Source organism: Amia ocellicauda, chromosome 4 (assembly GCF_036373705.1).
Source record: "Amia ocellicauda isolate fAmiCal2 chromosome 4, fAmiCal2.hap1, whole genome shotgun sequence".
NCBI lineage: Eukaryota > Metazoa > Chordata > Actinopteri > Amiiformes > Amiidae > Amia > Amia ocellicauda.
The window spans coordinates 37125188-37150271 of NC_089853.1; the positions used below are offsets into that span (position 1 = coordinate 37125188).

A 25084-nucleotide genomic window follows, 5' to 3' on the forward strand; every position below is an offset into this window, starting at 1 on the left:
TTCTGTACCCCCACCCATGCTGCCGCTTGGCATCCCCACTGCTTTGGTTTATTCTGCTATTGAAGGCTTCAGTTTTTCATCTATTAATGAATTGAGTCCAGTGATGTTGAGGAGCCCTATTCTCAAGGGGGTTCAATGTCCATGTCCTCATGCTTATGTGATTCTGTAATTGTATACACACAACACAGCAGCTTTGATTAAGGATCGGTAATCAAACTGGCAATTCACCTGTCTTTATTGGACATGCACAGTTTGTGGTTCTGCCAGTGTTAGTGTGAATCGTCTTGTTTCTGGGTCGAATGGTACTAATGTTGTCAGTTTGTTTTATTCCATAGTAACAGTGAGACGCAATCCGTGCGTTTTCTTCCTTTCTGTTAGTTTTAAGCGGCTTCTTGGTTCTGAGCTGGGAATCAAATGTCGCTTATCCCACATGAAAGCCCTGGGATTTCCTCTGCGGCTGACAGCAACGCCGGGCGGATCAGAGGCGAGGGGCGCCGCTGCGGATTTACTCCACAAGAGGACGATGTTGAGGGAGCATTGTACGCTGTCAGCCAAAAGCCTTTTTTTCCTCAGAAGTGAGTTTTAAAACAGGAATGTAAATCCGCTGGGGATTAAAGCGGACTTGTACTCATCACGACACATGTTAGTAACTACAGCCAGGTCTGGCAAAGGGTATCAGATGCGGTGCAGCACGTCCCCGGCGCCGGGCTCTAGTAATATACGCATCGCTGTTTCACCTTTGGGATCCAAAACGCTTTTTAAAAGGGATACAATTCTGCCTATTTCTAAGACCTGACAAGCTTTATTGGCAAGCGAAAGCAACAGCGCATTGCTTTTAAAACAAAACACAAAAACAACATCTGTGTCTTCAGCGCATTTGTGGATTGGGTTTATACACAACCATCACGGATCCCAAAGAAAGAGAGACCAAAAGTTATGGATAGGTTTTGTGCAAAATTCACCCCTTTTATAGTAATTTGTTGCGTGGTTCTTTGGGATTCCAGGGTGAGTGCCTTTAAAAGTGCTGCTGACCCAGACCGTAAGGGGTAAGTGAACCATCTCCGTTGAATACTGCATTTGCCAATGGTCCATAAGGCACTATTTAACATTCAGACACACTGGTTCGAGGGGTTCTGTGGGACTTTATGTGTTGGACTTCAGTCAAGCTGCTGTTGTTTAATACAGCGCTTAGAGAGAATAAAGCGGGACTGGGCTAGTGGAGGCTGGTGTGCTGCTCTCCAGTGGATAATGTTCCTTCAGGGTTTGTGACTGGGGTTGTGTGGGTCCCAGTTTGGGGAGTGATCAGATTTCCAGTCTGTAGTGAATAGTGTTGGAAAGTTAATTTTATTCGCGGTTGTTGTCAAATGCCAACGATGCACGGATATGTAGTCGTCAATAGGTCTGATATATTGTATCAACTGCCCGATCCTATTGTTTTTGTCCCAGAGTCAATTATAAACGGATACAAGTAGCACACATTGTTTTCAGCAAAGTGTCGATTGAAACTCTTATATACACTGTGTTATGAAAAGTATTGGTCCGGGCTGCCTTCTGTGAATGGGTTGTACCAGAGGTAATTAGCTTTGTATGTACAGTAATCCATACAAATAAAACTAAATACAAGTAACTTTCCGCCAGCCCTTGGCAGTGTAGCAAGTGGATCATAGCTGATGGTGTTTTAATTGTAGATGGACAGGGACAAGTCTCCACAGAACTGTGTTGTTTGTAAATCTGAAGTTCACTCTGGGGAAATGGTAAATGTGAGACAAGCAAGAACGCAGTCTCCACCAGGTGAATCTGGCAGGTTGAAAATGATGATAGGGAACAAAGATGTGAAAATATATGTAGTAAAGAAAAGCTCATTGCTAGTCTTACAGCCATCACTCAGGAAATCCCAAAACCACAAAGGTGCATCAACAACATGTAGGTAAATGCATAAGGATTTTATGACAGGGCGATATCCCACCAGCCAACCAGTACACCTGTAAATGTATAGAGACAGCTGCAGCGGTGCCAATTCTCAGCCCAAAGAAGGGTTCAGAGCAGGCTATATGCATGCTGTGGAGTGTGAGTCCTGCTGCACCATTTGCTGCTCACTGGGGGAGTGAGTACGTCATCAGCTACAAAACTGCTTTGATTCATTGTCTGTCCAGAGTGCAGACCTCAGGGCCCATAGAGCACATCTGGAGTGAACTGGAACGGGCATACAATAAGGCTGCAGGGACTGAATAGTCTTGCAGCCTGAATTATTGTGCTACTGAGGCAGTGACAGTGTTGGTCTTGTAAGGAGGAGGTGGAAACTAGTCATGAATGTCAAGGGTGGTCCTCTACAATATTAGCTACATTATAAACATCTGTCTTATTTACATTTGTCTGTTGTTTCCAATTCCATAATATTATTAAAAGAATGTATAGGTCCTAGGGGCACTTGGGTTAGTCCATAACAGTCATCTCTTCACTTGTCTTCACTTTAGAAATTTTTACTGTCTTTGTGATGGAGAAATGTTTTTGGCTGCCTTCTAAAGCAGGTGCAGGATTCAGTATACAATATTAGCGAAGGGTGAAATATTTACGAGTTCAAAAACATCAACAGCAACGATCTTGCTTCAGCAGGCTTTTACATGCAACAAGGAAAGCGTGTACTCATGCCAGTTACTGTGTAAAATAGATTTTCCTGTGTCAAGCATTACTCATGTGGCCACCAGCACAATGTTTGTGCCAGAAACATGGATTCAAGTAATATAAAATATTTTATTGAGAAAAATAGCAATATGGCCTCCTATACTTACTGCTTGTTGTACTTTTTTTGGCTGTCAAGAAATTTATCTTGGAAACCACTAATCTAAATCAAACATATTCCCCACTGAGAAACTATTAAATGGTCTGCCTGAGGTGACAGTAAAACTGTTCGGTCTGTGTAGTGTTACAACCTTTTTTCATGATATACTCTGATATATAAAGTAAAAGATGAATCAGTGAATGATGTCTCATTACATCACTCTCACTCTCCACATGAGTAACTCAAAACTCACACAGTAACAAGTCTGTTTTTTTGTTGTTGTTTTTTGTACTGTTTGTCACTTGAAGAGAAGAATGCCCAGAAAACAAGATTGTGACCATGGAGTATCCTTGTACAAAAGCTGGGGGGGAGAAAAGCACCTGTCTCAGGTAAGAGTCATTCATCGCCAACCTGGTGGTAGGGATGTGGACCTGGTGCTAGCTTTTAATTCTTGCTGAGCTCTTCATTACATAAGTGAACACTTGATGGAATTAAAATGTTCTATGTCTTCAGTGTCCATGTTAATCAGTGAGCAGTTAGCACTTAAAAATGGAATTAAAGCTGCTGGCGACTGTATCACCCACAGTGGGCAGCGACAGGCACTGCTGCCTCGTGATAATGTTCAAAGTTCTCCCAGCAGAGAAATTAATCACAAACTCTACAAGGGAAAGTGTACAAAAGGGAGTTTTGAGGAGGTGCTGGATGGTGGTCAAATGTGGTGCAGCTCTCATATTCTCTGGTAAGTGCTTCCACTATTCGGAGGAAAATTAGCAGATATAGAAGGTAGTAGAGTGAGGGGCATGACCCCTAAGTGACCAGAAGAAAAATGGGAAGGATTACACGGAGATAAGGTGTTGAAGATAGGAGGGGGGCAAGTGATGGAGAAAGGGACTAGCAAAGAGAAAATATTTTCTGCTGTTTGCTGTATTTTTTGAAATCATTACGAAACTCCTTAATTGTAATATATATATATATATATATATATATATATATATATATATATATATATATATATATATATATAGGCTAAACACTCAGTTTCCTTTGGCTCCCTCTTGCGACCAGAGCATGTACATTCAGTCAGTACTTGCTGTCTGATCAGGATTAAGCCTGGACCAAATCCAGCACTGGCCCACAACTGGTTTATTACAATGTCTAACCTGGTTAGAATTAGTACAATGTGAAAGGTTAAATATACAGGACAGATCCTGGGTAGAAATATTTATACAATAAATGTCAAGTTACTACGAATACATAATTAAAAAGCTTTCCAGAGAGAATGAAAGGAGAAAAAAGTTTTAAGGGAAAAGTATTTTGGGAAAGCATGGCCAAAAATGAAATGAGTGCCTTTATGCTGACTGATTCTCTTTGCAAAACGTCTGTCTATTGAAATTGTTTTAACAAGTAATTTGCAACACATATTTTTGTAGTGTAACTGTAGTACTTTATTATTATTTATTTTATTTTGTATTGATAATAATAATGTATAAATAAAACACAATTAATTTGTTTTATGATCATTGCATTGCTACACATTACCATCTCAGTCATACAATCATCCCAATATTCTTCAAGTACGAACCCAATATGTTTCAGATATTCAAGAAACCTAAGTGTTCATAAGTAGATAAGTGTATCAGAAAGAAAGCTGTACTCATAATAGTGAAGAGGGCTGTGTGTTACGTAGGCCGCACATGTGTAGCAAGGTTGTAAAGAAAAGAGTGCAGTAGATAGTGAGAACACGAGCTGCACAGTTAGTAACCAAACTACATTTATAATTTTAGTAATATGAATAGACACTTTTAGCCATAGAAAATCACTTCCCAATACCATTTCTAAGTTTGGTTTCATAGGTCACAATGAATAACTGAATGCTTGCTTCTGTTGAATTGTCTTTTTGTGGCAGTTAATCAAGGGTATACATGTGTAAATCAAGAGTATGCAATTTGGAGACCACTGTATATGTATATGTATGTGTTTGCGTGTGTGTATATATCATAATCAGCCTTTTTCAATCCACTGCTGGGTTAGGCCTCCTCAAGATATTTCCACTTCACACCAGCAAAGCTTCTGATTTCTTGTTCCCAATTTATGTTGTTCAGATTGATTGATTCCTTTTTCTTCCAAGTCCAGAGTCTTGAACACTTCTTTGAGTGTTGTTGTCGAGTGTTGTTTTGGAGCGATTCTGTCTCTGTCTTGTTGATGGGGGATTGTTGTCGAACTAATAAGGTTTGTGTTGATTTCTAGAGCACTGATGACTGAACTGGTATAGATAGAATCAAATGCTTTTTCATAGTCCGATGAAGCCCAGGCACAGGGGAAGCTCGCATTCTCTTCTTCTTTCTAATACTTCTCGGACATCTTGAATATGATGTATCGTGTTATAACCTCTTCTGAATCCTGCTTGTTTGCGTGGCTGGGCGAAGTCCAAGATTTACTTTCTAAAAACATATATACAGAGAGAGACTCACACACTAGCATACATTACTGGAAGTTGACCATACAGTTATTACAGTACATTTTACCAAAACACAACTAATTGCTCAACGCACAGTTTCTTCTACCGTTGGTTGGTGAGGAAGAAATTACATTGCGGCTATTTTTAAGTAGCAGGAAATCGACTGTGGTTTTTTAACCAAAATGATAAACAGTTTCTGGCTAGGGCTCTAACCGTTGGGGGTTATCCTATGACAGAAAATAGTTTTTTATGTACAAATGCCAAACTGACCATATGCCTCTTGGAGTTTACTGTGTTTTTATTCTGTTTTGATGTGCGACGCCAATGCCTGACATCCAGAAAAACGAGGGAAGAAAATGGACATTGTTTACCAGTCTTCTGGTTTTATTGAGTAAGTAGTTTCAGCTGTGTTCAGAGTCATCTGCAGTGTTTTTGCTTTGTGGAAATGAAAAGAAACCTCTTTGGAGGATTGTAATAAGTTGGCTATGTGTTTTTTTGTGTTTGTTTTTTAAGCCAAATGAGAACTGTTTAAAAACAACTTGCTGACTTGTTGTTGGAGTTACAAGACACAGTTGTTGCAATAGAAGGAACTATTTCTTGGTTTCTGGAGCCTAGCTGGTATTGACACATCTATTTCTTCTCAATTATAGGGACGCATTGTTTTATTTTTTGGGATAAAGGACTTGGGTTAAAGGGTGTAAGCTGGTCCTAAACTGCGAGAGCAGTGGATCCTAGCCCTGGAGTCCCCCCATAAACAATTGGGGTTACAAATTCAGGGTGATTTTATTTTGAAATGCCTTCAATTGATAGTATAAAAACAGCATTAATGTGCCTTGTAATGCAATATTTATGAGGAAAAACATGTCACTCATGTCGGGGTGAGAGGACAATCTGCCAATATTTAAAGGGGATCACGATGACTAAAAGGTTTGGAAGCCCTGATCTATAACCCATCACATCAACACAGTCTTTTACAGCACAGTACTGTATACTAATAAACACAACTTGAAATCCAGCCATCCCCGGCGGCTGCCTACATCACACTCAATGGTTTTGTGTTCCTTCGTAACGAGGAAATAGTAGGAACAGTGGGATTCTCTCACCCTTTCTTCTCAGGTGGAACAAAGGAAAGGAAATATTTAAATGTATGAGCTATTTTTGAGCCAATAACCCCTTTTCCAACTGCTTCCTAGGTCCTGCAATCTTGCCCCATTATGACTACCTCATCTTCCATTCCAGCAGGAAAACTCATTAGGTCATACTGTGTCCCATCCCTCAGCCCGTAGCACTAAAACACATGGCTTCCAAGTCTGTCACTGCTAATAAGAAGACCACACAGACTCTGTCTCAGTCCCTCAGCATTGATCATTTGACCACACTGCTTCGAGCTCCCTCTGCTTTGCTGTAAATATGTGCTTCGGGGGTCACTCCACCCAGCATGATGTAGCATATCTTAGCAAGTTTCTTATGTGGTCCCCCTGAGGCACTTTGTACTGTGTAGACTCACAGCTGTTAAACAATCCTCATCCCTATTAGGCACCCTAATAAAACCAATCTTCCAATTATTGCGATTCTAATGTCTGTTTATTTTGTTTGGGCCATTTATTGGTGTTACTGATACAGAAATGTTGCTCCAAAAAGAGAAGAAAAAGGCTGCGAAAATATGACCCAGAGCGCTTGTTTCCAAGCCTCGACAGACGGTGTGCGTTGTTTATGCATTGCAGCTGTCCGTGGTGAGCCGGCGGGGGGGGCTTGAGGAAGCTCCCCAATGTTGTTAATGGGAAACAGGGTTGTTCTGGAGGAGCCGAGACAGAGCTGTGTATGGAGTGCGTTGGGAGCCCCCTTTCTCTGTTTTTGAATTTGGCTTCTCTGGAAAAAACAGCCCCGCAACCCACCCCCTATGTCGGCAGTTCCTGGCACAGAGCAAGGCTGTAAACTGGGTAGTGACATGCACCAAATAAAGAGTGGAAGGGAGTTAAGGAGTGAAGTGGGTTTACAAGCTGCGGTTTACAAATGCTGGGTTTCTCCTCGGCCTTGTTTTCACCAGCTTTTCACTAGGACTCTGACTGGGCGCTCGCAGTGAACTCTTAAGACAGAGGGAGCTGGTTGAAATGATGATTTGGTTGAGTAGGTTATTCTGAGTAGGAATGGAAACATCTGTTCTGTATATTTAGATGTCGACCTTTATATGTTAATCTTGATTCACAGTTTGTTACGGCCATCTGCACAGGTAAAACTGGAACAATAGCTTAAAGTTCAAGTTCCTTAATTTTATTCTCTAGTTTGTATTATATGCCAATAGCACGTGTAATACAAGTAGTTTGTCCTTCAAGCTACCCTCTGTGTTGTCTGGCAGACAGATTGAAGGCTGGCTGGCTGGCTGCTGCGATTCAGACTTTCTTGAAATTCTGGCCCCGACAGCAGCTCTGTGGATACATAAGGCTGAGGAACCTGTGAGGAATGCTCTCCTCTAGCCAGGTTTAGGAATTAAAAATAAAGGAGGTAACGAGAGACAAGATGCAGCATATTACAAAACATGCAGGTTTCATACCAAAAATGGGATTTTAAATATCTGAACCAAAAATGTGTTATTTTTTGCCCATATTCAGAAAACTTTTAGCATCATACTAAGCCACCACTGTTTTTTCCTGCTGAGAGAGAAGTATTTCCGTGCTGGTTATAAATATAACAAATATAATAATAACCAACCCATCTGACACCAGCATTTGCATTCAATGCCTCAGGATTTTTTTTGTTACCAGCACATAACAAGGGCAAATGGTGACTGAACTCTCTTCCTGCCCTTAGCAGCTCCAGTGCCCTTATTGACTCCTTTTTAATTCCGCCCTTTAGCTTACTAGGGTATTTGGTGTTTTGAGGGAAGAAAGCAAAAACGATATAAAAATAGTCTCATGTATGCATTAAATATTTCCACTGGAATACAAGTGGAGGCTAAAAACATATAAAACATATAAACATATAAGTACAGGAAGCCAGAAAATAATAATGGGAAACAATACTTTGATTTAGTTTTGTGGATTGCTGGTTATCTGGCCCATATGTATCTGATTCTGTTTTGTTATATAGTATCTGTCTGGGGTGCAGTTAGGCTGGATTGTTTGAGAAAAGAACGGAGCACTAACAGAGATTCATCTGGCTTGTGGGCTTCAGTCTGTTCCAGGAGAATTTAGTACACCCAGGCAAGGCTAGCCAAAGCTGAAAAATGCTGACTAGCTCTATACTGTTCAGTTTATGTTACTCATAACACACACCACTGTGTGTTTTGAAGTGTAAATGGTACTGATGAGATTTGGACTATGTTTTGGAAGGAAAATGAATCTGAACTTCGTGCACCGTACCGCACATTGTAAAAAAATGTTTTCAATTTGATGGCCTCAGTTGGAACTCTAACAGTGATCTGCTACATAGCTTGTTTGTAAAATGTAATAATTGATATCTGCAATTCAGATTTGGACCCAAGAATGCATAAACTGTAGTGTTGTTTTTGCAGAGCCTTATTCAAACTTGGAAGCACTGTTTACATTTCTTCCTCTTTACTGTGGAATAGTTAGGGATGAGCCAGACTGCACTTCATACGTCTCTTGTAGACTGCAGTTGAGCTACTGGTGGAGCTAGATCCTGTTAGTTTTCTTTGGATTGCATAATGTTTAAAGTCCTGAATAAGCAAACTGGAAGTAATGAATATTTTGTGTAGATTTTCAGATTTCCCAAAACTTCCAAATTTGAATGGTTTCCTAGAAATGCCCCCTACTTCATTCCAGATTTGTTGCTCCTGTTGTTTGCAGTTATGTTCTTTGAAGTGGTGTTGTCATCAGTAAATGAGAAATCAGATTTAGTTCACGATGATCAACAGCATGTCTTTCAAAACTGGGACTGACTTTCATTGACGCAACAAAGAATATATTAGCTGAACATTGGTTTATGGTGAAGAAAGGAGACATGGTGTTTATTATACGCATACGGTTGCCTGTATAAGCTAAGTATATTACCCCAGGTCTCAAGCCAGGCCTTGCTCCCTTTGTTTACTATACTTCAGGACAGTTTTAAGTGCTTTTCCTTTCGAGCTGCTACTTCATTTTTCGTCTGGATTGGTGTTCTTTGAAAGTGATCTCTCTTAGAGAAATAACATACATTGCCCTGATATCTTCCCAGGGGATCTCTGTGTTGGAAGTCATATAACAATGTAAATAAACATGAGGTGCCAAGGTTTGCTTGTAACTCAGATAATGTCTCCACTTGGACACAAAAGAAAACTGACACAGCTACTAAATGCTTTGCATTCAACATGCAGTTAACTCCTGAGTTGCCAGTTTGCTTATTTTTTGATAGTTAACAGGATTAATTAAGAGGTCTGTGAAGTGGGATTTGCACTTTTTTAAGTTCTGCTAATGTGTGCACACTTTCCACAACTGAAGATAGATGATGTTGTCCTTTTTTTTATTGCCATAGATAACAGAAAGAATCAATGGCAGGTAGAATATTTATTTTCTAAACAGGAACTGGGGGAAAAAATATTGTTAACATCTAGCCTCTTCTAGATTTATAAGGTTTGTTGTTAAATTATAGATTTGGATGACGTCATCCTTTTCTACCTCAGATGAAAATCTAACAACAATTCCACTTAATCTGGTCCAGACATAGAGATCAGTATCTAGTCTTTTAAACCCTCAAGTAGACAGAAGTTCAATCAGTCAATTGATATTTTCCCCGATGCCACACCCCACACCTGTCTCCTTTCTAGCATGGCTTGCAGGTTTACATTTTTTATAAAGATACACAGATGAAATGGGTACAAACAGCATAATGAATATATCTTGGTGGGATTAACATTCCTGAATAAAAAACAGAATTCATTTTATACAGAAAGTTCAAATTTTGTATCTGTTGAAGCCATTTTCAACTAAACTGGACCCATTTTTAATTTCAAAATTGGCCTGTCATTTATTCCATCCTCCCAGTAGCCCCTATTAATCTTTATTGGGGGGGTTAGTGAAGGTATCAATTGTGTGTTTCATTTTAAGGTTGTGTACACATAGACATTCACCCATGTATCAGTGGGAAGATATCGTCTGTCCCTTGACTGTGAGTGCTGGAGGTCATTGACCTTCTCTGCGGTCTACTTCCCCTGGCTCTTACTGCACAGCCGAGTTCACAAAACAAGGGTCACTAGAGAGAAAGTGAAAGGGGGAGAGAGACAGAGAGAGAGGGAGCGAAAGAGAGTGACAGAGAGAGAAGGCACCAGATAGAATTTTAACCAAAATAGAGTTAAACCAAAATCTGCAACTGACTTTTTTCTACAGACCAACATCAGACTATTACAATCTCTTATTGTGGGCTGATGACTCCACACTGGCCTGGTCTGCTGCCTTCTATTTATCCAGGATATTTGCACAGTAGTGTAATTTCAGCCTTAATTTCTCATAAAGGTTTGCCTTTCTTTGATACCTAACTGAATGTTTATTTTAACCTTGTTAAGACTTCGTGTTTAGCGTGCTTGGAGTCAAGACAGAAATCACAACATCTAATACAATGCATACTTTCATATCCCCGGTCAGTTGTGAAATAAATAGGGCAAAACTAGATTTCTAGAGAGATTTTGATTGGTCTTCTTCAGTGTGGTTTGTGTGGATTTTGGGTACTGATTAGGGGACATGAACTATAGCAAAATTAGGCACAAATCCATTGAATTTGAACCACCATTTTAAGCAATTCTTTCTAGTGTTTTTAACTTTCCAGGATAAGAGACCTATTACCGGCAAGTTACATTCACATTTGCAGCACCAAGTGGGAATACACCTGTTTTATGAATCTGTTTTAGAACCTCACAGATTCTTTGCATTTGTTTCCATAAAGCACCTTTATACTTCCAAGATCTCCTGTTGGTGTTGGGTTTGTACACCATTAAAGGTTCAATGAGATTTTAATTAAAGACATTGTTAATGTATTCCTTTTCTGCAATGTACATATTAATCATGCTTGGGTGATTAAAGTAAAGCTAAACTTACATAGGTCCCCAGGGAGTAGCTTGTGCATATGTACCATAGATATTGTGAGATGAGTCATAAGACTGGAGAGTCTCTGGTTTGTGTCTTGGTCTAGACAAAAATGTTGGTCTTGGCCGAGTATCCATGGACTTTTAGCAGGTTGGGATGGCAGAACTGCTGGGTGTTGGTTCACAACTCCAGGCCACAATGAACCATAGAGATTAGGTTTCCACAGATGTATGATGTGGTCCTTCTGAGCTCAATATGAGTTCAGTAGAGGTTCTGGATGGTGGGTGACATCCATCAATCCAAATTTTTCATAGTTGATTTTTCTGATGCTGGTGATTCAACACTAGAGAGAAAATAGAGCTGTCTTGACTGAATTATACTTAAACATATATATTCAGAGTTCTTCCATTTTATGTTTCATAAAGAGCACAAAATGGATCGTGAGCTTCTCTCATATAGGGTCTTTGCTCCTTTAATCACAATGAATAGGTTAAATATTAGACAACTACTCCAAAAGAAAGTGCACCTCAGTAGGATAATTCATTGCTTTGCACAGTGCGGAGCAGTGGCTGTGCAAGAGATGCTGGTCAGCCTTTCCCGATTATCCACTCTCTTGGGGCCTCCCCCAGTGCTTTATCGTGCCATGAAAGGCAGGTTTACTAGCTTTCAGATTTCATGGATCACTATGCCACTAATGATTCAGAACTTGTTCGGTGACATTAACAAGCTGTTATTAAATAGGGGTTGTATCCTCAATTGAACATCAGACTCCAGAGGTCTTCAGTTCATGTTAAATCTTGCTGCTCTACTCCCTATATGCTGTTGGAATGGAGCATAATTCGGTAATCTGGCAAAGAATTCCCTGAATTATACAGACCCTTAAAAGATCAAAGGTTTTATCCACAGGGAGAAAAGCTGTGGAGTTTCTGTCTGCTATCAGTTATTAGAGTTACTGATTGCTCTTTTATTGATGTGCAGTGCTTGGCATTAAAAGAAGTAAAATAAATTATAAACATACTCTTACCTCTGAGGTAAAGACTATATATTGCTTTGATACATAGAGATTCAGAATATATCACCATGGATTGCTTTACCTGTAAAAGCAGTGTGTCTGTCATTTAGATTTTCCCTGTTAACATATCGTGAAGTTTTAAATATGTAAGCTATAACTCTAATGCAGTTTCTTCCACAATTACAGGCACCAACACAAATGTAGCTACACTTGGGCAGTATGGCAAAATATTTGTCAGGTGGTCATGCATATTCAGACACATGTAACAATAAGCTATAGCATACTAGATTTCTTAAAATTGAAAACAAGAGTACATTTAAACTGGGTCATGTATTTGTGACTTTCTGAAGGTGTGAGAAGCTAACCAAAGATGTTGTGCCATATATTTAAGAATACTTATTTTGGAAATATTTACTCCCAATAGCTGGAGTTTGCTATCTGACCTGGCACACAGTTAATTAGCAAGCTTGGCCAGGCACCTTTTTTCCCACTGTAATCAGGAAAGAAAGCACGAACTTAAATGTGTGCCAAAGGACAAATACGGCCTCTATTGAACTGTAGTACTGCAGGCCATGTGATGGCAAGAAAGGGGCCTGTTTGATTGTGATAGATCCTTTAGCTCTCACTGAAACACTGAGCCAGTGAGCATCAAGTGCTGAGATCTGGAGTCTGTTTACTCTCTATATAGACTAGTGATCTGAGTTTTCACTGAAGTTGACCCAGCACCTTCACATAAGATTGTATGTCGAGATGACAATACTGGATCTGGTAGTGAGTATTAAGTAGCTGTCAGTGTTTTAGAAGAAAATCCATCCATCCATCCATCCATCTTCAAAACCGCTTATCCTGGTGAGGGTTGTGGGGATGCCAAAGCCGAGATTTAGAAGAAAATATTTTTCAAAATAAAAAGTTATAGGAATCCTTCTTCCAAGTCTTTGGGAGTTATTGCAAAATACTTCAAATATTGCTTAAGAAAAATAAAACAAGTCATAGTAGTAAAAGCTTGGTAAAATAGATAAGTTTTCCAAAGATATTTCAAAAAGCTTCTGAGGTCCTTGCTGTTTTTTTCCTGTACATTTCTCATCATTATGGGTGCTTTTCCCATAATTTTCTCTCTGTGGTTACTTTTCAAAACCCTCTTACACGCTGTGTGGTTTCCTGAAACTCAAATATGTTATGTTCCCAGACAAAGCTTTGCAAAGCTTAATTTCTAGTATTTGCTGGTGTATAAGATCTCTGTCTAAGGGACCTCTAATCCATCTGAGGATACTGGGAATGTGGTTTTCTCACTGTGGCTCATCATCTACAAAATGCAAACAGCTAATGCTCATGCTTTGTCAAGATAACTTGGGTGAACCCCCCCTCCCCTCCACCACCACCACCACCTCTTTTGTAACTTGCGTCTTCATTTTTACTGATTAGGTTTGTTGGACTCTCTCAAGTCCAATTTAGTTATTTTTTTTCATACACTACGCATGTTTCTCTGGAATACACCCTGGAATTAAAATGTGGAGTTGCATTTGTGATTTGGGACTGTTTTAATCAGTGTGTGAACCGTACAGTTAATATATATATAGAGTGAGAGTGAGAGCGAGAGCGTGGAAGAGCAGGAGAAAGAAGGGTAAAGCTCACAGTTGACGGATTCACTGGCTTATGACCCTTTTTCTGGACCTGGACCATTCTCCCTCTTGTCAGACAACCTCCCACCGGTAACGAACTTTGATTACGGACTGTGACTACGAATCTGCCTTATCCCTTTGTGCTTCTGTCTGCCCGGTGTTCGGCTCTACCGACCCGGGCATTTACTGTTATTTTTAGTGTTTGTTTTGTAGTTAGGGATTGTTTACGTTTAGTTAGTGCTCGGACAGAGCTAGGTTTTGTTTTGCTTTTTGACACTGTGCCTGCTATTAAGGGAAGCAATAAAACAACAGCAAGCCTGTTTTGTACCCTCTGCCTGCCTCCCTCCTGTGTGTTTCAAGACCAGACCCTACATACAGCCCTTTCTTGTGACGGGCCCCCCAACCCGTTACAATATATATGCCCCATATGCAACAAACTGCAATGCACTGTGTGTTCTGACACCTTTCAATCAGAACCAGCATTCACTTTTTCAGCAATTTGAGCTACAGTAGCTCGTCTGTTGGATCGGACCACACGGGCCAGCCTTCGCTTCCCATGTGCATCAATGAGCCTTGGCCGCCCATGACCCTGTCGTGGTACTGACCACTGCAGACCGGGAACACCCCACAAGAGCTGCAGTTTTGGAGATGCTCTGACCCAGTCGTCTAGCCATCACAATTTGGCCCTTGTCAAAGTCGCTCAGATCCTTACGCTTGCCCATTTTTCCTGCTTCTAACACATCAACTTTGAGGACACATTGTTCACTTGCTGCCTAATATATCCCACCCACTGACAGGTGCCATGATAACGAGATTATCAGTGTTATTCACTTCACCTGTCAGTGGTCATAATGTTATGGCTGATCGGTGTATATATATTATATACAGCTCTGGAAACAAAATAAGACCACTGCAGATTTTTCTTAAATCAGCATCTCTACATTTATGGCAGCCATTCCATTCATATTGTTATTTGGAATTTGGGAGAAATGTTGTCAGTAGTTTATAGAATAAAACACAAATGTTCATTTTACCCAAACACATACTTATAAATAGTAAAACCAGAGAAACTGATAATTTTGCAGTGGTCTCTTTATTTCTTCCATAGCTGTATATATATATTCCCCAAGCCATACATACTGGTTCCCTCTTCCTGCTAGAGCCAGTATATCCATTTGGTGATTATTGTTGGAATTAGGGACACCACAGGATGTGCAAAAGACAACATTTACTATGGTCAAACCACATGCCAGCCACAAAGGGTTAAATTGCAACACAAATATGTATTGTACTAGAAAAAGCTGTAATTACAGTCCTGACTAAGATGAAGCAAAAGCTCCTATCTTCCCCACTTTCCTATTAGTAATGTCTTTTGCAACATGATTCCTTGTTTTGGCATTTTTGCTTTGATTTCAGCCTAATAAACTGTTCCACTAAAAGGAAAATAATGCTTAGATGACTACACAAAGCTAAATGCAATAAAATGTTTCAGAGAAGTTAAGCCCTGTTTACCCTGTTGCACACATGCACATGTTCTTCGGAGTGTGCTGTGATTCCAGTTCGGTTCTCTTGCTAATTCTTACACTAATTCAGAAATATGTCAATGAGGATGGCATCAGATACATAAAGCTGTGATTTCCAGACATGATGCCGAAATTCAATTCAGTTTGTTTTAGAAGTCGCCTTAATCCACCAGTTTCAAAAGACTGGGAACTGTGGCCCTTGAGGATTGAAAGACAGACACTCAGGTGTTTGTTTAAGTACTGAGTTTACCAAGACAGTAGCTTAACTGATCACAGTTCAGTCCTTTATAAATTGATGATTTACAGTGAGCTATAAAACATTCTGCATTGGGACTCTCCTGCACCAGGGGTGCCATAAAGTAAAAGGAGACTGCTGGAGACACTGCTGATCAGTAACGAACTGGCTCAGAAAACTAGTCCAGGGCAAGGATTTGAAGCAGGAGCACACGCCCTGCCCCCATCCAACTCATTCCCATGTTAATAAAATATTTTGTTTCCCCTTTTGCCAGTTTGGGGGAAGTAGGCAGTGGCCTTACGTTGTACCGTCAGCGGGGCCCCGCACTCCAACTCACTGGCCCACTGGCCCACTGGCCCATCAGGAAAATTCCAGAACTCCTGATGGGCCAGTCCATCACTGCTGGTGATTCCTTAGGGATTTCGCTCTGTGACATCAGCAGCACTGCGCCAGTACGCAGTCTAAATGATTTCTCAGGGAAAACTCTGCCACCTGCTGGCGCCCTGCTCCAATGCTCACGTTCTGTCTGGATGACCAGTGTTTTATGTTTTGAATTTCCTTATGGAAATCCTGCAGCTGTTTTGCATCAGAACACATCAGGAGATAGCTAAGGCTTACCATAAAGACCGGATGTGTGCTGGAAGCATTTTCCTTTTGCTGGGCTACTTGGAAACCACACATACCAAACTGTGTATGACTGTCTTGTCGGTGAGCCTCCCCCAGGGTAACAAGAGCAAAGATAGGGGGTGATTTCCAAATCCAAGATTAATCATGAGAGCAAGGGACAATTGTGGTATCAGTGACATAGATAAGAAAATCCTTTACTTCATCTGACCACTTCAGCAGTCGTTACCAAATCAATCAAACTGGAACCACAAGAGAAGTAATCAAACATGATATCACAGGACTTATTCATTAGCAGTGAATAGAAAAATAGGCATGGGATCTGGTTCAAAGTCTCACTCATTTGTCATACTCCACTGTCATATGAAATGTTTTTAGCATTACATGTTTTTGTGTGTATTCTGATCCTTATTTCATTGTAATATATATTTACCCTGGCCATTAAATCCTTTGGCTTTACTAATAAAAAGAAATAAGCTGTCATGACCCTTGCACTACGGTTCTATCATTTTGGTTAACAGTTGATGTTTGGGCTGCTTCTTGGCAATTGGCAAGCGAGCCACCTGACAGTCTGTGTTGTCTGTCTTTGGCAGGAGGAGATGCTGTGAAGGGTACAGGTTTGTGATGGGCCAGTGCATTCCAGAAAGTAGGTAATTCACATGACCTGGTAATAATTACCTTTTCGTCATACCAATCAAATCAAGTCTAACAAGACACTGAAGAAAGTTTTAGTGTATGACCTAACAATTAGGAAACACACAGTTGCCACTAGAGGGCCCCAACATACTGCGTGATCATTATGTTATGCCATAAGCCACCTTAATTGTACAATGTACGAGGCCTTTTTGCAGCACTTAATGAAGTGTACTTGCTGTACAGTGGAATTTCTAAAGTTTGATTTGCATTTATTTTTCTTTGCCTTTACATTCACTATGTTAATTAAGTTAACAACGATAAACAAACAATACTACAATGGGTGGCACAGAGATTACCAGAGTTTTCTTTATTTTATGTGTTCATTACCTTCAATACAGCCCAGCTTATTCCAGCCTGTATGGTATGGTAATGAAGTGTTTGTTGAGGAAATCCTATTAACAAATGTAGAATATACTATACTTGTCATGTTCATTCATATTAACATTGTTAACCAAAAAACCCTTTTCTTTTATTTAATAGAATCTCAAATGTATCCACTTTGTATACAATTTAATATTATAGTATGTACCATTTGTGTTCCCATGTCATTGCATCATAGGTGTCCATAGTCCACCTATGTACATGTTATAATCAGGGCTTCACATGAGTGGTATGTAGGTATGCATGTGGAACAACAACGTGAAAATGAGGCCTGCATTGAAAGATCCCCATGCAGTTGTGTACTAAAGACTCGCTAAGTAACTGGCAACAATCTGAGCATTGTACACCATGGTATATTTGTATGGGTGATATAATGCCTTATTTTTGGAAACCTTGCTTTTTTAACCCTTTCAATTCTCTACTTTCTTGTCTTGTAAAGTGTTGATTCACAGTTGTGTTGTGTGGCAGGCCTGCTCTGATCTGTGTGTCTGTCCCGTAGGTGTGGACGTGTGTGCTGGCTCTCCGTGTGAACAGCAGTGCACTGATAACTTTGGCAGGGTGGTATGTACCTGTTACCCGGGATATCGTTTCGACAGGGAACGTCATCGTAACCACCAGCACCCATACTGCATCGGTCAGTCTCTGCTGCCAGGGGGCCAGGGGTGTGCAGCCTGATAGTTTGACACTGCAATTTGTTAACACAAATACAGGAATACATTGTTAAAGGTCAAAGCTACCTAAAATCCTGCTTTTAGACAATTTTCTTCAGTTTCTCCATATATAAATTACAGTGCAGATTGGTATACCAATTGTATGTTTTAATTTATTGTGCATGAATGTGAAACTTGAATAATGTAAATACTTATCTGTGTATTTCAAATGGCTTTAATATTTCATTCACACTCATTCACAGTCAGTGTTGTATGTTGATGAACAGAACCCATAAACAGGGGCACATCTGTAATTTGTTTATTTGTCATCTATCTATTCCACATCCAGTGCAATTCCTAAAAATCAGTTTCTTTCCCCAAATCCATCTTTTTTGTATCTTTGTACGATTCTCTTCTTGCCTGTTCCGCGCTTGCGTGGCAGACGTGGACGAGTGTGCGGACTCCAATGGCACAGTCTGTGAGCAGGACTGTGAGAACACCGTGGGCAGCTACCTGTGTCACTGCCGCAGCGGACACATCCTTAACACCGACCGGAGATCCTGCTCCCCTCTACACAACCGTAAGTTGACCGGCACATGCCCCTCCTCATTCAGTCCATCCATTTTAAATTATTATAGGTGTCTTTCCTGCAGTCCAAAGGCCCAGAGCATATGAAATGTATTTTAATAGCCACACTGACATAAGTAAGATATTATTCCAAAAACGGGCAGGGAATGCAAGCGCATAGTGCTGTATAATCCATTTCAAGTTGCATATTCAAGTGTCGTTTATCATGACTGTGTTAAGAGGTCAGAAGAGGATTAGTTCTTCATTGTTTTCATCCAGTTAAAGTTTCTGCCAAGTGCAGGATGAGTCCAAATCCAAGCTTGTTAGTTCCCAGTTCAGGATATATATTGGGAGAACACCTTCAGGACAGGACAGAATGTTGTTGGCTGAGTATTGCTGAGTACAGTCTTCTGACACACTTAAAGGGGAACTAGCACAGTTCTTAAAATTATGGTTTTATGCATCTGTATGTGTTGCTAGTAATGAATAAGTAAGGTGTAGGGGTAAATGTAATACTCGCCAAATAATAGCAGATGTCAAAAGACTGTTGTGTGCTCTTTCAGGGTTTCAGCTTGTGTCATAACTTCATGGAAAGCAGAAACACGCTAAGCTCCACTATGTGTGTTACATCTCTTTTTCACCTAGGTAGTGCAGAGTTTATTAACAATGAACAATCCGAGAGACAAAAGAATGATATAAATTGGTCAATTCTGATTCAGCATTACGCAGATGGTTCTTTACCTGCGATGGAACCCCAGTAATATCCCGACACTATTGAGGAATACCAGCAAAAGCCAACCCTACAAAGCACGTACTGATTTCCCCTCTTTTCTCCTCGTGTCTGTCTCTGGGGTTCAGTCAGCTCCACTGGCAAGTCGGACACCCTGATGAGTGCGGGCACCTGTTCCCTCACCTGCCAGGACTTCAGCAGCATGAAGCAGAGCCTTCTGCAGCTGAAGCAGAGGGTGAGCAGTATTCACAGTTCGGGACAGGTATGACGGGTATTGCTGAGGGATAGGCCTGTTTCATTCAAAATTGTCATTGCAAATAACTTCCACCAGTACCTGTAATACTTTTATTTAATTACTAGTGGCTGGTCACTTCTAATTGAAATGGAATGATACTACGGTAAACAGGAATTGGGGATTACTTTACCTTGACTGTCAGTGCTGTTTGTCTTGTACAGATGCTGTCCCTCAGTCTGGCCAATGACAGTGACAAGCCCTCCAATGTGTGGGGTGGGAAAGGGCCTGATATCCCAGCCCTGCCTGGCCCTCCTGGTCCTCCTGGCTCCCCAGGCATCCCAGGTATGTCATGAGGAAGCATTTGCCCCAGCTGTCAGGCAGAAGAGAAACAAAGTCCAATATCGCTTTACAAAGGAGATTGTGGCGTTCACCTGTTTATTCCGGGCAGCTGATTCAGTCTCATCTACCTTTTCCCTTCTGCCCTCTCTTTCTCGGTGCCAGGAGTCCAAGGAGATCCAGGGCATAAAGGGGAGGCTGGAGCCAGGGGGCTGCCTGGCCCTCAGGGGCCTCGTGGGGACATGGGCCCCATGGGACCTGCCCCTGACCTGGACCACATCAAGAGGGGGCGAAGGGGACCCATGGTGAGAGTCCGTCAACTCCACATTCTCACAGACCACTCACTGCAGAAGGAATTCATGTTTTGAGAGAGTATTTCAACCAATTCCTTCTTAACACACAATTCAGGAAATTAAAAATAATAACTAAGTACTTAAATGAGGTAACAAACTCATTGTCCTTCAGCATTATGCAATACCTTCAGAAAGGGGATGTGTGAGTAAAGGGCTTTTCATTCAACATAATAATGATATTTTCTGAAATATGTGTATTGGACAATTAGGTAAAGCAGCATACATAATTATTTTGGCAGGTAAACTATAAAAGTAATCGCAAATAATTGTTGCAGACTTAAAAAGGGACATGCAGAGAGCCTACCTCAAAAAGTCGCAGTTCCAGGCAGATAGTTTTGGCTGTTGTAGAGCACTCTTGCCACCCAGCTTGCTACCCAACTATGTTTTTTAGGCTGAGTTACTATCTGCTCATTTGAAGAATCTGGAGTTCAAGTAGAGTCTGTTCTTCACTTTCCTGGAAGCAGTTTGTGAGCACACAATCTGGCAGGCACCCTGCTCACCTGACATTGCACTAGCAGTTCAGTTGCTGTCAGGTGGAAAATGGGAAAAGACCAGAAGGGGGAATGCTGAAACAAATATTTTACCTCCTGCTTGTAAGAGCTATTGAAATATGTCTTCCTCTCTCCTAAGGGTCCACCAGGAGCACCTGGAAGACATGGCCAGAAGGTAAAATCACCATGTCCTTTATTTCCGGTGATGAGGAAGGCATTGTGGTGTCCTCTGATCTTGTTACCAACCTAGAGTCTAGTATACACACTGCTAAAGGATGTTTAAAATATTTTTTCAGTGTGCATGCGGTATTGAACATATTTGACACTTTCAATATACCAAACTGCTTGGACAATCTGTACGTTTGTTATTGGTTGAAAGCAATTTAGCCTTGAGCTAAAGAGTGGAAACGATGGAAAGGCACCCTTAACTGAATTCAAATATGCCAGGGTGTGATCAGGGTGATGCAGCAATTTAATCCTATGTCTCTTTGGAGTCCATCATCCACCTGCAAGGACATGCCACCAGTTTTGCTACGTTGAGAGCTACATGGTACCCTGGTGATTATTTCAATTGACTTACAGAGGTTCAGTGAGACTCTTTGCCATGTGTCCTAATGGGTCCTGTTTGTTTGTGGGTTGCAGGGTGAAAGGGGCTTACCTGGACCAAGAGGCCCTGCAGTGAGTCTTAGATGTTCATTATTATGATTTTTCATTAATTGTCACTGCCCACCCCCAACTCCTCACCCTGTTTTCCTGCTGAAGATTGAAGGACTGAACCGAGCACCCTCTCACAGTCATGAACACATTTAAACATGTAAACATTTACTGTAATCTAGCATGACAGTTTGATCTTGCCTGAGTTAACATGGGTGCTAGATCTATTATTTGTATATATACCATTTGTATAGAAGAATCAAAGTATTAAATAAATAATAATAGCAATAATTAAACACTGAAATTCCATCAACAGACAAAGTGTTCAATGTTGTCAAAGTCAGACCTTCAGAAATGACTTTTGTCCTATAGTACAAATGACATACTGTATAAATATCACTAATTTAGTGTTCATCAAAACACTTCTGACTTCTCCACCATCGTGCTGATTTCATTTTTCCACATCATGGTCTTCCAGGGTCCTCCAGGCTCCTTTGATTTCCTCCTACTGATGATGGCGGACATCCGCAATGACATCATCGAGCTGCAGCAGAGGGTGTTTGGGAAGAAGAGGGGCATCACACTGGAGTCAGCACCTCCTTCCTACAATGAAGAGGAGTTCAGCGAGTGGGGATCAGGTCTAGATATGTTGTCACTCAACACCTGAGTGCTAGACTATCAAGGCAGTGCTCCCTAGACAAATCCTGCCAGAGAGACTCACAGCAAAACCAGTTTCATTAACTCAACCATATTGCCTTCTTAATCTCTCCTGTGTGGTTTTTATGGCAAACAGCGGTCACTTAAGGATGTTGCAGTAAGGAGATTTGCTTCTAACATATAACACCACAGACTAAACTCAGATTAATGCAAACTCCACATACGAGCAGAATGAAAGACTGATTTACTGAAGTACAGTGTTTGTCTTATTTTCTGAATAGGACTTCCTTTGCCAAAAGATGCGTTCGTTTGTTTTTCCTCGGCACCTAAGACTCAGTGTTGAGCTGAACCACTTGTCCCACCAGACCCACCTCAAGATACTCTGCCAGATGGAGCGTCTAAAGTACTTTTTTCGCTGTTAAAAAAACGATCAGGACTCAATGTCCAGGAATGCTTTTAAACATTGCTATTCTCATCCGTCTAAAGCGCACAACTAACCAGACACATAGGAGTCTGTTTTAAAAAATCATCTTAATTATTCTCAGACAATACATTTCATGTTCAGCTTTGGCCAGGAATCAAAGAGCAGTCATTGTATGAGATTTCCCACCAGTGGCCCTTGTTTCTTCACACAGCAGCTGGCGTGGAAGATGGGGGTTGAGGACAAATGTGTGCTGTGTTAATATAATATTGCATTTAACTCCAAATTGAAGTAATTTTTGAGGAAAACAAAATGGGTGATTAAGAATATAAGGGGGAACAATATAATCTTTCTGAGACACAATGTGCTGAATATGTGGTTTGTTTTCCAGCTGCTAATTATACATTTTTCATACTTTTTAAAATTGGTCAAATCTCACTTTGGCATTTTACTGGTGAAATGGATGCATTTATCAACAGTAAACTGCTAACAAAGTTGTTGATCTCAAATCTTGTCTCCTCATGGAATTGCAATCTAAATGAAAGTTGCCAAACTAAGAAATATCCATTGGCGAAATTCAAGGGCTAATCTTGATTTCAGTTGCCTAGTTTCATTTCCCCTAATCAGGATCAATGGAACCTTTTTTCAACCACCATCTCAAGTACTGTATGTTATATTGCTATAATTCCCATTATTAACAAGATGCATTTGTTTAATAACATTATGGCCTTACGTAAAGTACAGGTGTATGGGATGTCTTATTTGGTTTGATGTCTTCCATTTATTTTCCACAGGCATTGTATAGATTTGCATTATTTCTAGAATATTTTTTTATTTTCCCCTTCATGTTTTACTCTTAACAGATCCAAGATGTTCCTGGACCGCAATGCACCTGCTAATCAGCAATAATGGGTCGCTAATAAATGAATAAATGTCAGGAATGTAAAATACCCTAGATAAACAGTCAGTTGAAGACCAGCTGTTTCGCCTGGTTTTGTAGTTCAGTTTTTGTTCTTTGGGCCCATGGCAGTTCAGCCTGTGTTCTCCCTGTAAATGCTCAGGATCTTGAAGCTGTCCTCCTCTCTTTCCACCTGACTTTCCAAAGGGAGGTCAGAGGAGACCAATTACAACCAGATCTGAAAAGCTTTACACGGCAGTACACGACTGGTCCTTTGGAAGGTGCTGTTCACCACACTGCAACATGCTGGGGTGGCAGTAACTCTGGAAAGGGGGAGAAAATCCATGTTTAAACACTTTAAAACACACACACTTATATATATATATATATATATATATATATATATATATATATATTTCTGATGTGAGACTTTTAGGGTGATTTGGGACCCATCAAGTGTAATCTCCCATGCATTCTCTGACAGGGATTGTTTAAAACTGAAAGCTAATGCCCATACTAATAAATAATAAATGTTCATGATAAATAAGGTACAGAATGTCTGCAATGCTAGCTGATATGCAAGGTACCAGAGCTAGAAATGAAATTATGCAGCAGGATGTTCGATTTTTGGATTGTTTGTTTAGAAGGTGACTGGTTTTGATCACAATTCACATTATCAAGCAAAAATAAAAATAAATATTTGGCCAAAAGCATGAAAGCTTTTCCTCAAGACGGTTCATAATAATAAAACTGTGTGTATATAGTGCTGTTCATACTAAAAGTAGCTTAAAGTGCTGTACAAGAAAATAAAATTAATGGAATATTTAAAATATTTTTAAATGTATTGAGAATAAAATGCATACAAATAGTAAAATACAGAGTACAATAAAATATAAAAAGGTAAAATCAGCAGCAGTGTTCAAAACCAGTCATTGTGTAAAAATATGGATTTTTTTTGCTTTAACATAGGCAGTGAGGGTGCCTCTCTAATGCCACAATCATGTTCTAAAATGTATTTTTTTTTTACAAGTTGATCACATACATACATGCTGATAGTGAAAATATTAAAATGATGTGGGTATTTGTTAGTTTCATAGTGTCATTTGATTTTGGTCTTGTTGTTATGTGAACAGGTGTTTTGCTTTTTTTTTTTTGCCTTGTAATAACACTGTTGGGCTTTGTGAATTTTGACAGGCGCTTCCTGTTTCGCCTGAGAAGCAGCTTTTCGTGCAGCTAGTTTCTAGTGTTGAGTGGTTGCTTGGAAACGAGCAACCAGGAAAAGCCTTAAAGTTCAAAGAAATAATTAAGGAGTGTGCCAAAACAAGAGAGTGAGCGAGCGAGAGAAAGAGAGAGATGAACTTAGTTCAACTGTTCCCCCATCTCCACTTACCTGTTCCCTTGCCTGCAGGCGGCATGTCATGCTCTTTGTGTTCTGTAGGTGGCAGTGCTGCAGGAATATGGCACCATCTACAAACTAGTTGCTGCAGGAGTTCAAGAAAGGTGGAAATCTGCCCCATTTAGTCAGCAGTCCCCAGTAGCAGAGCTAAATTCTCCGTCAGAAGAGAGGGATGGAGCACAGGAGCGGAGGTGATGCTAAATAAGCAACAGTGAGCCCAATAGTGGCCTTTTAGGACTGGGCAGTGAGAGAGAGTTTGAAATCTTGCTCTGTCCTCTGATTGATGCTTAACCTGCCGTACTTGGAGCAGGAGGCACAGTCCAATATCATTGCACAACCCTCTCTTGTGTGAACT

The 25084-nt window shown here is 40.4% G+C and overlaps 1 protein-coding gene across 2 annotated transcripts; it reads left to right on the plus strand.

The window, feature by feature from the left end:
* The first annotated feature begins 567 nt into the window (after window positions 1–567).
* LOC136748348 (collagen and calcium-binding EGF domain-containing protein 1) lies at window positions 568–24417 on the plus strand. 2 transcript variants are annotated; one of them, XM_066702021.1, is made up of 11 exons: window positions 568–1046; window positions 3088–3168; window positions 16858–16910; window positions 17841–17975; window positions 18434–18571; window positions 19417–19550; window positions 19745–19865; window positions 20025–20164; window positions 20843–20878; window positions 21346–21381; window positions 21836–24417. In XM_066702021.1, exons 1-11 carry the CDS (start codon window positions 937–939, stop codon window positions 22022–22024), a joined length of 1173 nt encoding a protein of 390 aa, XP_066558118.1. In that variant the 5' UTR covers window positions 568–936; the 3' UTR covers window positions 22025–24417. The 2 variants fall into 2 exon arrangements, with proteins under 2 accessions (XP_066558118.1, XP_066558119.1); XM_066702022.1 differs by having other exon boundaries at window positions 19417–19523.
* Window positions 24418–25084: the final 667 nt, after the last annotated feature.

Bases quoted from the DNA above. Each gene is read 5' to 3' on its own strand.
- LOC136748348 (XM_066702021.1), top strand. From the start codon at position 937: ATGGATAGGTTTTGTGCAAAATTCACCCCTTTTATAGTAATTTGTTGC. The intron at 3,169-16,857 runs GTAAGAGTCATT...TGTCTTTGGCAG, and splicing joins GAGAAAAGCACCTGTCTCAG to GAGGAGATGCTGTGAAGGGT. The intron at 16,911-17,840 runs GTAGGTAATTCA...TCTGTCCCGTAG, and splicing joins GGGCCAGTGCATTCCAGAAA to GTGTGGACGTGTGTGCTGGC.